We start from the raw sequence: 15,116 nt of genomic DNA, 5'->3' as shown, positions 1-15,116 counted from the left end.
CAGAATCAAAGTCTGTCTAACGCAGTGTGTGATGAATAGTTAACATATTAAAAGCACACCAAATTGGCTCTGTTTTGAGTGCACACTCGCTGTCGTTATTCCACTTTTGGCCTGCGGTGATGTTTACTTTTTAATTTAGTTATCTCCATGTAGGAGCCTTACCTTATGTGCTTTCTGGTGCCTCATCTAATCAGCAGCTTTCTCAGCCAAGAGTATGAGGACTTTCTATGGCCATTATAATTAACATACAGTAGACAACAGTGCACATTTTCCCTCGCTTCACTTGGAACATAGCAGTAGTTGAGAAGCTGTGGATTCTCCACAGACCTCCCCCACAGTCAACTGAAACATGAAATCAATGCCTCACATTAACCCCTGACAAATCCACAGAGCCCCGAGACCAAGCAGGTTGTGTCCTTGTAGTAACGACCACCGCCAACTCCATTATTAAGTTGAATCACTGTGAGACGAGCAGAACACAGCAGGCTTTACTGTACCTTCTCCTGAAGGACAGAGACGCTGCCAGGTATTCCTCAGAAAACTCCAACACGGTTTGGATAAAATGAATGGAGTAGAAGAACCCTGAACAGTGGCTCATACACCACCGTAAAACTGATTGATTAGGGCTGCTGCATCAGTGTAAAATTCAAGTACAAGAGATACCTCCGAAGACACGCAAGTGTGTGCTGCAGTGCTGCTAAACAATTTGTCTTATTAACAAATGGCCATAGTGTACTTTGGAACAATGAAGGTTGTCGAATAGTTTTAGGATGACTGTAATGTGACCATTGTGCATTGTTAACTCCGAATGAAGGCATGGTATGTATTGTAACTGCCAAAGTATTGTTGTCTGCCAAGTCTAAATTTCGGTTGTTTTGGACTTCAATCATTTGAAGAGGGTTAAGCACTAGATAATTGCCTTTATTTTATATACTTTACAGGTTGTCATTTGTCTTTACTCCTCATTACTTCTTATTTTCAAGCTGAAAAACTGCAGCGCTTTCTGGAAACATTGCTAAATCATCTTTTACATAAATCCTAGGGAAAAAAATGAGCACACAACAACTATTCTTAAGTTCCTAATTACTTCTTGTTTCATTAATGTTTTTCTATGACACTGCTTTGCCTCTGGGTATCCACACACACATACAGGATGAACATCTCGAACATTTAACAATACACTGCACAAAGATATGAGCAGCTACTGATGAATGGATGAGGAATGATTTGATAATAAATCCTTAATGGGTTGCTCCTTGATCACTCTGGGTCCAGGACTGTATAGTAGATAATGATTAGTTATCAGAGAAGATACTGGGGGATACTAATTTGATAAATCGTTGCAAATTTTCCTCCGTGATCAGTGGGTTACCTCTGATACAGCCTTAGAGCAGTAGTAACTCATTCATTATTCATTACTTAATTATTCGTTACTCTTTTTGTGCTCCTTATGTAAAGTGACGAAGAATAAGTCAGTCAATTTTAAGAACAAGTAAAATGCTGAGATTTGCCCAGGTTTAGAAGAAAGCATCTCTGTTTTGTGCCAATAACTCTGTGATTTGTTTTTGGCTGGAGCTGTGCAGTCTTTTGTCCTCCGAAGACCACAAACAGCGGCAGCTTGCTGTCCCTTCTACGATTTTTCATTAATTTGCTTTTAATTTCCAATTTCCGATCTCCTGCTGAAGCCTGACTACAAAGCACATTACTTTTTTGATTACTTGACTCAAAATGTGATTTTTACCTCACCCAATTAGTTTTATGGTAGGCTATTTCAGTTCAGAACAGTATAGTGTAGAAGTGGCCAGAGGCATTTGAGCTCACTGTCTGTAAAGATTAATCATCGCAGCTTTGAAAGAGCTAATTTTTTATGACTTTGTTGACTTAGAAGCTTTGGGTTTTGTAGATTTGTTATAGTTTAGTGTTAATTAATGCTTTGATCGATTAATGATGTAACAGTTGGGCTGTTAATGGTCCTGCCGCAGGTTTTACATCTGCACAGTCCCTCAAATCTACAATGCTATTGTAGGGAAATTATGTTTTTTTTTTTTTGTGGTGCTAAATATTTTGTTTTCTTGTTCGACATTCCTGTTTAAATCCGAGACCATATTAACTTCATACTATAAATGATATTCCTATATGAACACATTTCTGCCAAAGATAATACTGGTTATTTCAATTGAGAGATATGTGCACTGTTTTGCCTGAGCTCTGCTCACTAGTTAGAAGTGGGAATTATCACATACTTCCGTGCACCAGTCTGAGTTGAAATCTGATCGTACTATTGCCAGCACTGTCATCCACACAATCCTGATGAAGCAGATACATTGAGTTTTTAAGTCCTTCCCTCTTGATAAATGTTACATAAATAAGTTTGTTTCCCTGAACTTTATTGTGGCTCATAGTCATGAATATTTAAATAGCTTAAGATAAGATTTAGAACCGTGTTTTCAGTATAAAAATGTTAATAACGATACAGAACTTCGTAGCCTCTATAGTTGGTTTTCTACACCTACTGAATTCCCCCACTTTCACCTTACTGCCATCCATCAGCAGGCTCAAGGGTGCACGACTAAGACAAGCACAACCTGGACCTTTGTTTTGTAACCACGAGTGTTGGCACCGTCTCTGTGTCCAATATTAGCATTAAGCCTAACATTTGGAGATTCCAAGGAAACAAGCTTCCTCTGTCCAAAAGGGCCACTAATGAAGCATATAGTGGTACTGTAATAAATCTAGACACATCGATCCGCCGCCTGTTCTACTGAGAGTTGTTCCAGCCATGGATTACATTGTTTCTTGCCAAAACTGTCCCTCAAGCTGTCTCACAACTTCCACAAAAGCCTGCGCACATATGCATATGTATTAGCACAAGTGCACAAACCATACAAAAAAAACAACAACACATCAAATCGATGTAGAACAAAACACACATGAATGTATAATGATGATACGTATGACACTTAAGATGAGTGATTGCTGTTAAGCTCGTGGATTTGATTGATGGGCACGCTGATATCTTTAAATCCCTCTGAAGGCTCGATAAAGAGACGTGTAAAGCTGGAAATGGCCTATTTTACACCGAGAGGTGAGAACAGAGTATAGATCTGCTGCAGTAACCATGGCAACAGCAAGACCAGGTACCTCGTCCGAAACAGGGCAAATTGGACGTCCCTCTGCACTTCTTCAGACTGCTGTCCAAAGACAGGGAGCAGGACAGAGGATGCTCACACTTCTTCCCCGCCCATCCTTCCTTGCAGTCACACCTGCCACAGTTACACTGGCCATGACCTGCCAAGAGGACGGAGTAAGGGTTGGAGAAGACAGAGAAGTTAAACCAAGTGGTGGCTTTGTACAGGCTTTGGACAGGGAGCATTGGCGGTAAACTTTCTGATGTGGAAATGATTAATTTAATGAAGGTTAGGCATCATGGTTGCACCTATTATATGCCATTAATTTTTTCTTTCTTTTTTCTTAACAGTATGGCAAAGTGTTGTTAGCATTAATGAGGCGAAAACAACTGCAGTTACTTAAAGTTGAAGACCAACAAAGCTTAGTACTGACAAAAACAATATTATGTACCAGTAGCTGAAGATGCCAGTTTTCCTGAATGAAAGCACGGGTACAACATTTTGGGACATATGCTTATTATTCTGCCTCAACGTTTCGTTTGCTCCCGGCGTCGCTCCCTCCATCCACCAGAGGTCCCCAGTCCCTTGCTGCATTTAAAATGGGTCGTATTTACAGCGTGTAAAAGAAGAGTCCACGTGGACGGCCCCTTTGTGATATTCCCGAAGTTGAAACTCAAAATCTTCTGTAAGCCTCGAGTTCATGAGTTGTGATGTGCTTGCTGACGTTTACAGAAATGGCAGAGGCTGTTAAGATAATATATTGTAATTTTAGTCATGTCAAGTGTGCATAACTTAGATAATAGCCTACGTCTGAGGAAAAGGTTGATCTTCCCAACGGCCTCATCTTTTCCTGCTGTGTCTTTGCATTTCCAGCATTACGTTACTCCCCTACAACTCAACCACTTGACCGCCAAGAATACGGTGCACACAACTTCCTTCCTGTGTTGTAAACACGAGCTCGTGAGTTCCATTTGAAAGCAGCGATACTCCCAGTCAGTCAGATCAAGGATTCGTTGAAAGTCTTGATCATAAGTCTTTCTCTGCAGTCTTTGTTTCTTGGGTTGTTTGCCAGTTTCCCAGAGATCTGTTTTGTAAGTAATTGTTGTCAGCTTACTCATGCCTGGATTTGGGTTTCTGCTCCTGATTTGTGGTTCGCCAGCCTGGACTTGGTATTTTCACAACTCAACAATCTTTGTTTGTTTCAACCCGCCTGTTGTGCATTCAGGGGCCGTCCCTAAGTTTAATCGTGACATTCAAATCAGCACTAAATATGTAGCTGCAGCCTGCAGCTCGGCCAAGTGTAAGGACTGGAACCGAGGGGAAACCCCTCGACTATCTCGGTCAAAAGTTAACAATATTCTGCCTACCGGGTATGTGAATGTAATTTTGTTTTAATGCAAAAAAAAAAGAAGAAGCTTGCTAACCTGAGCAGAAGTCATCTGTGTACCGGTCGTATGTTGCATGGCAGTTCCTCTCATCACACTCGCAGGTGTCTCCGTGAATATCTCCCCAGTCGCCCGAGGGATCAACATCATAACAGTTACACTCCCCACACACACAGGTCCCTGACAGCCACAGAAAACACAAAGACACACACTGTTAATTCACACTGTATCAATTCATTACTGTTCTTTATTGATTTCAGCTGTACACTCTTAAGTAGATCAAGATTTAACTGTGAAAAGAAAATTCGAAACAAAGCAAAATTGTTGTCTCTGGCATCTCGAAGCTGTGGGTGGGAGTTGGAGGACATATTTTATAACTTGAGCAAAGGCTGCACCCAACAGGATAAATACTTCTTCTTCTGTCTCATTTCTTTCTCCCTTTTATCTATGTCTGTCTGTCTGTCCGTCCTTTCTCTTTTGTTGTACATCTTAGCCAGGGCATCGGCTGAGCAGCAGCCAGCGGAAATCCCATTTTCTCTTATCAGCAGTGACAGAGCTCGGGGAACCCCAGGGGAGACAGGCCAGCTGGCAAGCCTGTGGGCTGTCGCTGGTGCGTGTCAGGCGCTGGCCCTAAGTTCGGTTTCCCTCACTACCTCATAACCCTTTGAGTCCTGGTTTAATAGACCCATGCACTTTAATATCTGCCACAAATGTCACAGAGCTTCACCAGAGCAGATTGCAACACCAGTTTTAGTTATTGTTCAATAAATGTTCAATAAACTCTTAAAATTAGGAGGCCATTCGCCTTCTCTTTACTCAGAGACAGTTTTTAACATTTTATACCTCCAACTACACACAAAACCATGCAAGCGCGTACTCTCAGAGGGACTTTGTTTTGATCAAGAAATCATATACTGTAGATGCATGTTTTTAGCAGCTGGCACTATGAGGATGATACAACATGGAGACTCCTGCCAGCTAGCGTATTTGTATCCCTGCTGTGAAAACTAGGTGAAGCTAACAGACAGGGGAGGTTGGCAGTTTGCTGGATTGAAACAGAATTATGTTTTGGGTACTATCAGTGAAATCAGTCACTCATTCATCTCAGAGAGTGAGCAGGCCATGAGCAAAGTAAAGGAAAGTGGGAGGACATTATACAGTCTTGCACAAAACACTTCACCCCTCTACATCTATACAGCATGATGAAATCAAATCAACCCTCTATTATGTAATCATCGTCCTTGTTCCATTGCCTATAATCATCAGGTATTATCTTCACAGTGCTTTAAAGCGGGATTAATGCAGAGTAAAATGGTTGCGTGAATAATTCCCATTCTAATCAGGACCAAATTGTCTAACTTCTGAGAATTGCTTAACATAAGAATGAAGCAGACTGAAAAGAGGTTTGGATATCTTGGCACATTTCACCAAACTTGGAGGGCAAAATATGGTGTTTATAATATTTACAGCCATGATCAACAACATCAGATCAGCAACAAGAGTAGGTCAAAACCTAGTATATGGCTGGAGCGTGTATGAAACGATGACGGGCTGTTCATTTGAAACCAAGGCTTTTAATTTGAAACTGACACAAGAAGTCAAAGCATTTGGCTGAGCAGTGGTGACTTCAACCATTTTCACATGAACAGAGGCAGAAGAAACAGTTGGACAAGCATGTTATCTGTTTGAATATTTGCTGGTAGCACAAATCCAGCAAATGGTAGACATTTTGGGGACACTTTTATACATAATGAATAAGTTGTTCACTTGTTCCTAGTATGTTCTAGGGTTGACACGAGTTGTAGCTGCAGGTGTTTTTGCTGATGCTAACGTATTCTCTGCTAGTAGTGGCGCTAAAGTTGACTTGCTGCTTCCGGCTTGCATTTTAGTACTTTTGTGCTCTCTTTGTGCCATTTAAGAGGCAGGCCAACATTGTTATAAGGACAATATAACATTACCTGGACTAGCTGTCGACAGGGAAAAGCTGGCAGGCGTAATGCCCCCCTGTGTAAAGAAGTTCTTTTATAGGCAGTATGATCCCCCAGATAACCTGGTGTGGAGAGCGTAGGAAAGGTACCAGCATCTTGGGAGAAAAAAGTGCCGGTTCGAAAGGAAAAGTCACGATACTCTAAAGAGTAAAATGTAAAAGTGCCAGAAAATCAGTAAATTCTGGCCTACTTCCAGAACTGGATTGACTACTTTTCATTTGTGTAATTTGCTTTGTTCTTTTCTCTGCTAACTCTTTCTCTTGTGCAACGGTCTGCTGCAGCATGACCAGACTTGTTCATGCTGTGGTTGTTCATGCTGTGTCAGTTGTGCACTTAACCATAAATCGCAGCTTTAGAAGGGGCTCTGTCCATGTAGCCTTCCGTTTCACCCCACCACTTATCCGGCCCTCAGCCAGTTCACTGTAATTAATTTGAGAGAGATTTAGTGGAATCCCACAGGAGGAAGGTCAGTGAAGCTATGTGTCTGCCCGTTCGCCAAGCTGCGATGACTTTCACGAGAATTTACATGATTTTTTTTTTTTTTTAAAGCAGTGTGTTCTCTCTGTTCTCTCTCTCTCTACACATATTTCTCTATTGTCTTTTTTCCCTTTGTCTCCATGTCTGTCTTCATTCTCAGTTTCAAAGGTGGATGTTAAAGGTGACTATTTTTCATCCAAAATATTCAAATGAGAGAAGACACATCGACCTGGGGATCTCTTGTTATACATGTTGACTTGTATAATAATCTTAATCACTCTGCTCCACATTCTTAATAATATTTCACACCAAAAAAAACCACATATATCTTGTCAATCGTACATTAAAATAAATGTATACTTTTTCTGTGATAGCTGACCCCTTTGACTATATCCATAGCTAACAGACAATTCTTTCTTTTGGGAATGTCCCTTTTGTTCTGTCCTGTATAGCATGATTAAAATTCAAATATTCTAAATGATTAAACGTTTATTAGCTGTTGTTTGAATTGATTGGATTAGCATCATAAGAGGAAGACTACATTTTGTAATTATTTTTTTTAAAAAGTAACATAAAACCAGGAAACAACAGCAGACAAGATAACAGATCTTCATTGTTGGACATTGTTGGACATTGTTTAGCAAAAACAAAAACAACAACCAAAGCAGAGATACATCAGAAAACACTGCTTCACTATTTCCATGCCAGTGTATTTCCCTCCTCCTCCTCATAATCCTAGCAAATAGACAGGAAATGAACTTGACCTCATTTAGATTGTTTGTTTCCTGTAGCTTAGCAACATAATTCTACTGAATATTATGATGTGTTGGATTGTAATGGACTTAAAGATGAGCTGACAACATCATTTCTGGGCCATTCTCATCATTCCAGTGTTATATGGCTTTGTAAATACTGATAATAAATATCCCCTTAAAAACTGCTGGGAATTTATATATATATATATATATATATATATATCTATATATATATATATATATATATATTTTATTATTATTTTTTTTTCTATGTATTGTATAGTTGTGGATGTCATGGTAATATAGTGACAATAGACCATTTGAAATTTCTTGTGATCATTTAATTAAAAATGAGAATTTGAAAATGGGATCCCAGACTACTCGGTAGTGTAAAGTGACTTTGAAGCGGGTAAACAGACCTCTGTTGCTGCAGATTTTGCCATCTGGAGATGAGCATCTCCGCTTGCTTTCCCATGGGCTGATGTCACATTGGAACTCACATTTGTCTCCATGCCAACCAGCAGCACAGTAACAGTTTCCACAGTAACACTGGCCATGGCCTGGAAGGAGATCAGAACACACACATGCAACAACGGATGAGTACTCCTGTAGCAGTGTAGGAGATTGACAATACAGATTTCACAAATTCTCCCTTATTTCAACTGCCAGGGTTTAAGATCTCAACTTACTACAAATAGTGGCAATGTTGCGTCTTCGGTTACCCAAACCTTACTTTTTTTTTTTTTTTTAATTGAAATTATATTTTCTTTAATAAAAGCTCCATGTCACATACTTATAAGCTTGATTGGCACACTTTATCATTTGTTTGTATTGACATTATGAATGTTTTAAGGGAACAGAGATGAGTATAAGACCATCATATGCAGTAGAAATTATAACTCAAAGTACACTTCACAGTACCACGTGTTAGTGAAATCCAGATGTTTATCCCTATTTTACAGTGGGTACGGAAAGTATTCAGACCCCTTTCAATTTTTCACTCTTTGTTTCATTGCAGCCATTTGCTAAAATCAAAAAAGTTCATTTTATTTCTCATTAATGTACACTCAGCACCCCATCTTGACAGAAAAAAACAGAAATGTAGACATTTGTGCAAATTTATTAAAAAAGAAAAACTGAAATATCACATGGTCATAAGTATTCAGACCCTTTGCTCAGTATTGAGTAGAAGCACCCTTTTGAGCTAGTACAGCCATGAGTCTTCTTGGGAATGATGCAACAAGCTTTTCACACCTGGATTTGGGGATCCTCTGCCATTCTTCCTTGCAGATCCTCTCCAGTTCCGTCAGGTTGGATGGTGAACATTGGTGGACAGCCATTTTCAGGTCTCTCCAGAGATGCTCAATTGGGTTTAGGTCAGGGCTCTGGCTGGGCCAGTCAAGAATGGTCACAGAGTTGTTCCGAAGCCACTCCTTTGTTATTTTAGCTGTGTGCTTAGGGTCATTGTCTTGTTGGAAGGTGAACCTTCGGCCCAGTCTGAGGTCCAGAGCACTCTGGAAGAGGTTTTCTTCCAGGATATCTCTGTACTTGGCCGCATTCATCTTTCCTTCAATTGCAACCAGTCGTCCTGTCCCTGCAGCTGAAAAACACCCCCATAGCATGATGCTGCCACCACCATGTTTCACTGTTGGGATTGTATTGGGCAGGTGATGAGCAGTGCCTGGTTTTCTCCACACATACCGCTTAGAATTAACGCCAAAAAGTTCAATCTTGGTCTCATCAGACCAGAGAATCTTATTTCTCATAGTCTGGGAGTCCTTCATGTGTTTTTTGGCAAACTCTATGCGGGCTTTCATATGTCTTGCACTGAGGAGAGACTTCCGTCGGGCCACTCTGCCATAAAGCCCCGACTGGTGGAGGGCTGCAGTGATAGTTGACTTTGTGGAACTTTCTCCCATCTCCCTACTGCATCTCTGGAGCTCAGCCACAGTGATCTTTGGGTTCTTCTTTACCTCTCTCACCAAGGCTCTTCTCCCACGATTGCTCAGTTTGGCTGGACGGCCAGGTCTAGGAAGAGTTCTGGTCGTCCCAAACTTCTTCCATTTAAGGATTATGGAGGCCACTGTGCTCTTAGGAACCTTGAGTGCTCCACAAATTATTTTGTAACCCTGGCCAGATCTGTGCCTTGCCACAATTCTGTCTCTGAGCTCCTTGGACAGTTCCTTTGACCTCATGATTCTCATTTGCTCTGACATGCACTGTGAGCTGTAAGGTCTTATATAGACAGGTGTGTGCCTTTCCTAATCAAGTCCAATCAGTTTAATTAAACACAGCTGGACTCCAATGAAGGAGTAGAACCATCTCAAGGAGGATCAGAAGAAATGGACAGCATGTGAGTTAAATATGAGTGTCACAGCAAAGGGTCTGAATACTTATGACCATGTGATATTTCAGTTTTTCTTTTTTAATAAATTTGCACAAATTTCTACATTTCTGTTTTTTTCTGTCAAGATGGGGTGCTTAGTGTACATTAATGAGAAATAAAATTAACTTTTTTGATTTTAGCAAATGGCTGCAATGAAACAAAGAGTGAAAAATGTAAAGGGGTCTGAATACTTTCCGTACCCACTGTGTATTGAGTCGTCAAATTGCCCAAAAAGGCGTCACACTCAGAAAATTTGTTTTGTGTTTTTAAGCATAAAAGACAGTTTTCACAGCAAATTTCTCACACTTAGAATTAAATTTATAAGTGAAAACATATGAACTGAGAATAAAATTACCTGGAATACAAACAAATAATCCCCAATACAGTTTTTTTTTTTTTTTTTTTTTTTTTTTTGGTCACAGACTTGTGAATTTAGCTTACGAAGCCTGTTTATTGTGTCACAAAAACGTTTTATTGCAATTCAGGTCTCTTTGGTTGCGATTCAAAAACTGTTGCTTTCAAGTTGAATTGGACTTAATGGGCATGATCTGTGCTGATGGATGAGATACGAGTTTCTATTCAGTGCAAGTTCAGAGACTGCCCCTGTTACGCACGCCGTGATGTGCACGGAGCAGGGGGAGCACTCGGAAACACGACATCACTCAAAACCTCTCCAGGATCATCGCATCATTGCCGTCGGCTTTTCTGAAGCATTTCAAGGGTGTCTGTTGTTGATGTCCGCAGTTTGACGCAAAATTTGTGTCTGCTCATGTCTCCAAAGAAATCGTAGACACACCCGGACCGCTGTTCACAAAACCGTGTGTTTCTCAGGTGCTGATGTTGGTCGAGAGACTTTGAATGGTGCCCCACCGGTGCATGTCACGATGTTGGGCCCCATTTGTGTGCAACAGGAGCAGCCTCTGAACTTTTTGATCGACCTTCATACAACAACGCAACAAATGCTTCATCAGTATCGACCCACAGTTGTTGCGGGAGGCAAGAATTATCGTGTGTTCCAGCACCCAATGACTCGGACAGGATCAGACTTGAGAAGCCCTCGAGCATACAGCAAATCGACATGTCTGGGGAAACCTCATAACAGCGAATAGATGAATGGTGGCAGCATTCCTTTAATATACTTATTCATACCGAGACCTACTCCAGTTGGTGTGACAGCTGCTAATATAGAATAACAAGGATGGATGGTCCTTGAATGACTATTTGTTAAACCAAGGTAATGTTCCGTTGTGAAAGGAGAGTGAGGGGGCTTATTCAACAGCTGAGGGACGTACCTCCACAAACCTCCCCAGTGTCCTCGTCCAGACACTCACTGTCATCACACTCACAGAAGCGCCCCGTCACCAAGCCCTTGCCGTCCTTGTTGTCACACATGCAGCTACCACAGTGGCAGGTTCCTACGAAATATACCAGCTTTAGACACAGCTGAAGCGTATTCATTGGAAAAGGTCAAGTTTCTGTGTGTCAGTTTACAGTAATTGCTTATTGATGGAAGGAAGCTTGTACATTTGCACTAGAAGACTTGGAAGCCAGCTGGTTTGCAGCTGTGCATTGGAAGCACTGTTCGTGCTTGGAGTGCCAACCGGTCTAGACTGGTGTGTTGTTGTGTGTCTGCTGGGGCATTTTCAATTCAGTGCTATAGAAGCAGAAGGCCAGACAGCCACATACTGTGAATACATTTGCATTTTCTTCACATTCGAACGGGCCACACACTACAGTGCATGCTTTCACACACATACGCACACACACATGCACAGACACATAAAATCATGCTTATCCTTCACGTAGCTCGAGGCGCAGCAGGCCAGTGGCGAGGTTAAGCCCAGGTGGGTGAGGGGCTGTCAGTGTGTGGAAAACAACATTAGCATTGTCAGTGTGCCAATACTTAATCATGTGTCCACGGAGATAAACACACAAAGTGGGACTGTGTGAATCTGATACACTGTGGCTTGTGAGATTTAAGGCTAAATTAAATTATCAATACTTGGAGTATTGTTGCATCAAGAAGTCAGTCTTCCCAATGGTGCTCTTTCGTGCATGAATTTGTTAATGCACCTGTGTTAGTGGAAAATAGATTGTTTATATTGATAGAGTGTGCATGAGAGCAAAGTAATCTGCCTGGAAAAGACAAAGGGGTGCGTAAGTTGTTTCTGACACCCAGCTAGAAATGATGCAACGTTCTTGTAATGCTTTAAGGAGCAATTTGTTTGTTGTTGTTGTTTCCAGAATGTTTTTAAAAGGTAAAAATGGTCTCAAAATATTTTGTTTGAAGTTTCTGGGAATGTTTTTATAACATTGTCAGAACTTAGGCCATAACATTTAAAAACATCTTTAGTGGCAAGAATGTTGCCACAAAACATTTGTATGATGTTTTTGAAGTATTTCATCCTACTTTAAAATAATAACATCCCCCCTGAATGTTATTATTAAAAAATATTAACCATAATAAAACTATCCAGCTAGAAATGTTTTGTTCTAAAAACATTCTCTGAATATTATGCAATGTTCTTGTAATGTTTTCATATTGTTGTAATATTACAAGAACATTGCATAGAAAACATTCTCTGAATATTATGCAATGTTCTTGTAATGTTTTCATATTGTTGTAATATTACAAGAACATTGCATAATATTCAGAGAATGTTTTTAGAACAAAACATTTCTAGCTGGATAGTTTTATTATGGTTAATATTTTTTATGTTTTGGTCATTAAAAAAGACAAACTGATACTAACTTATTAACTGCAGGCTTATTGGCAAATGAGACGATATATATTTATATATATATAAAAAAAAGTGTGGTTATATCAGCAGATTTCATAACCCATTAGTCAAGAACACATATTTAATTATGGCTTACCGGTCCACAAAGCATGTAAGAACGAATAAGCTGTTAGTTAGAGAAGGCATTATTAGAAAATGACAAACAGAATTAAAAAAAAAAAAAAAGCAGTTTTATGTAATTATTGTGTGTATTTTTTCTGCCTGCATATGAAGATGCAGTAGTGGTTGTTTGATGCAGGTTTTTATTGATTTTCTCGCAATCGTATACAGTTGACGCATTGCGTGTACATGTGTGTGTGCTTGTGTGTGTGTGTGTGTGTGTGTATGCGTTCGCAGTACCTCTGTTGGAGCAGACCACCCCCTGTTGGTTTTTGCACAGCTCTTTGCTCTTCTTGCTGGGTAGGTTACACTCCTCCTGGAACTGGCAGGCATCTCCAAACCAGCCTTCATCACACTCACACATCCCACAGTCACAGTAGCCACGGTCTAAAGGGAAGCACAACACACCACATGCTGTTTACAAGTCCTGAAAAGCACACCTGTTGTAGTGCTTCACAACACCCCATAAATAAAAGGACATCTTCAGTAGCTCGAATTGGGGTTATAGAATCATTTCCCCTTTGAAATCAAATCATTGTAAAAGACTTATTTTATTCGCGGGTGACTGTTTTAATGGTTGCGAAATATGAAATATGTGCCTTGAGAAGTATAAATGTACATATAGTGAGCACGGGGGCAAGTTTTATTTGCAGTAAAAACCTTCTTGTTACAATATTTCAGGGTATACGAGCGTCCCACATCAATCACTCAGTGACAACATTACCTTGTTCAGTGTTCAAAGGACCCACACAGGCAGTTTGGTGTCCTTATTTCTTATCATTCTGATGGCCATAGAGAGGAATATGAAAAACAGGACGAGCCGTATGATGCAAATGAAGACTGTTGACAAGTTATTATAAATGTTGCTCTCATTGCATTTAGCGGCGAGGGGCCTTGTATGTCACACTCAATCATTTTCCTGACTCGTGCATCATGTAAATGTGGTGTCCTTTTCAAGGGCTATCCATCAGTCATTAACAACATGCAAGTCTCCTGTCTCTCCTCATTATCGATACATCTCAGGGGACCCATGGCGACAGGTTCAAGGAAAAGAAGAATATGGAAAGTGCACTTTAAAGACAGTTGCACTACAGAGACAATACAATTTTGAGGAAGATCTGTGTTTTTTATAAGTGTTTAAATTTGAACTATTTAAATGAAAGATCTTTATTACCAAATTCACGTTGTTAATACATAGCATCTGGCTGTGCTCCGTTGAAGATTCTTCCAAGTCGTTGCATCCTGATGGGCGTAGATCTAGGCTTATTTTGTGAAACTATTGGAGCTGCCTGTAGGTTGGTTGTTAGTTGTTGTTGTTGTCACTTCGTTATAACCAATCAGCATTGACCACCATGTGAAGTACTGTATGTCGTACCCTGAAACTCGCCGAGCTGTAACAGAGACTCTCCCTCAATGTTAGCAGAGTTTAACACCATGTCGATAAATAACCGTAGGAGACGTCCTCTTTTTTTTGTAAATTTCCAATTCCTCAATATTTGCTAGAATTGCTACAACTGGTTTTATTGGTTCATCTAGCTCTACCACCATTGCCATTGTTGCAACTATATTTAGAAACAAATACACAACTTCTACGTCATCGCATTTAGCCACTCCCACTAATTGCTGATTGGTCAGAGTGGGTGAGCGAGTTTTAATGCGAACAGGGTTTCCAGACTGAAATCACCGCAAAAACAGAAGTTGTGGGCATTAGGTGGGCGGAGCCACGCTATTAAAGACAAAGAGAAGACTGTATCTTTGCCTTCTTACCAGACAATGCAATTAAATGTATTAATCATATTATGACAGCGGGACATTCATCTGTTTTAAAAAATAATGACACTTCTGCAAATCAAGTTTTAGATGCCATTTTTGTCATAATTTCGCTGTATATTAGTTAGAAAGAATCCGTAAAGCTCTGGGTAGACTGTTCTCTTACTTCAGGTCTGCATTAGAAATTTCCTTCAGACTTACTGAACCTCTCTTGAGTACTGAGACTGTCAAACTTAGTACCAACAGTCCAGAGATTAGTCATTCTTGGATCACTTGCACCAAAAACATCTACTGTAGACTGTACAATTTTTGCTCTGTTATTTCTTT

General features: G+C 40.2%; 1 protein-coding gene across 1 annotated transcript in view; it reads right to left on the bottom strand.

Moving 5' to 3' along the window:
• itgbl1 (integrin, beta-like 1) overlaps positions 1 to 15,116 on the bottom strand; it is a 44,570-nt gene that overhangs the window by 18,500 nt on the left and 10,954 nt on the right. The window contains exons 3-7 of the mRNA XM_069154290.1: positions 13,260 to 13,406; positions 11,412 to 11,534; positions 8,153 to 8,293; positions 4,553 to 4,693; positions 3,142 to 3,288 (exon numbers count right to left, since the gene is read on the bottom strand). Coding sequence (XP_069010391.1) covers positions 3,142 to 3,288; positions 4,553 to 4,693; positions 8,153 to 8,293; positions 11,412 to 11,534; positions 13,260 to 13,406 — 699 coding nt within the window. The remainder of the gene's footprint in view (positions 1 to 3,141; positions 3,289 to 4,552; positions 4,694 to 8,152; positions 8,294 to 11,411; positions 11,535 to 13,259; positions 13,407 to 15,116) is intronic.

Source organism: Embiotoca jacksoni, unplaced genomic scaffold (assembly GCF_022577435.1).
Source record: "Embiotoca jacksoni isolate LCO1_2020_lvr unplaced genomic scaffold, fEmbJac1.0.p SCAF_2, whole genome shotgun sequence".
Lineage (NCBI taxonomy): Eukaryota > Metazoa > Chordata > Actinopteri > Embiotocidae > Embiotoca > Embiotoca jacksoni.
Note: the sequence above shows the minus strand (reverse complement) of the source record. Positions and strands in the feature narration are given on the sequence as shown.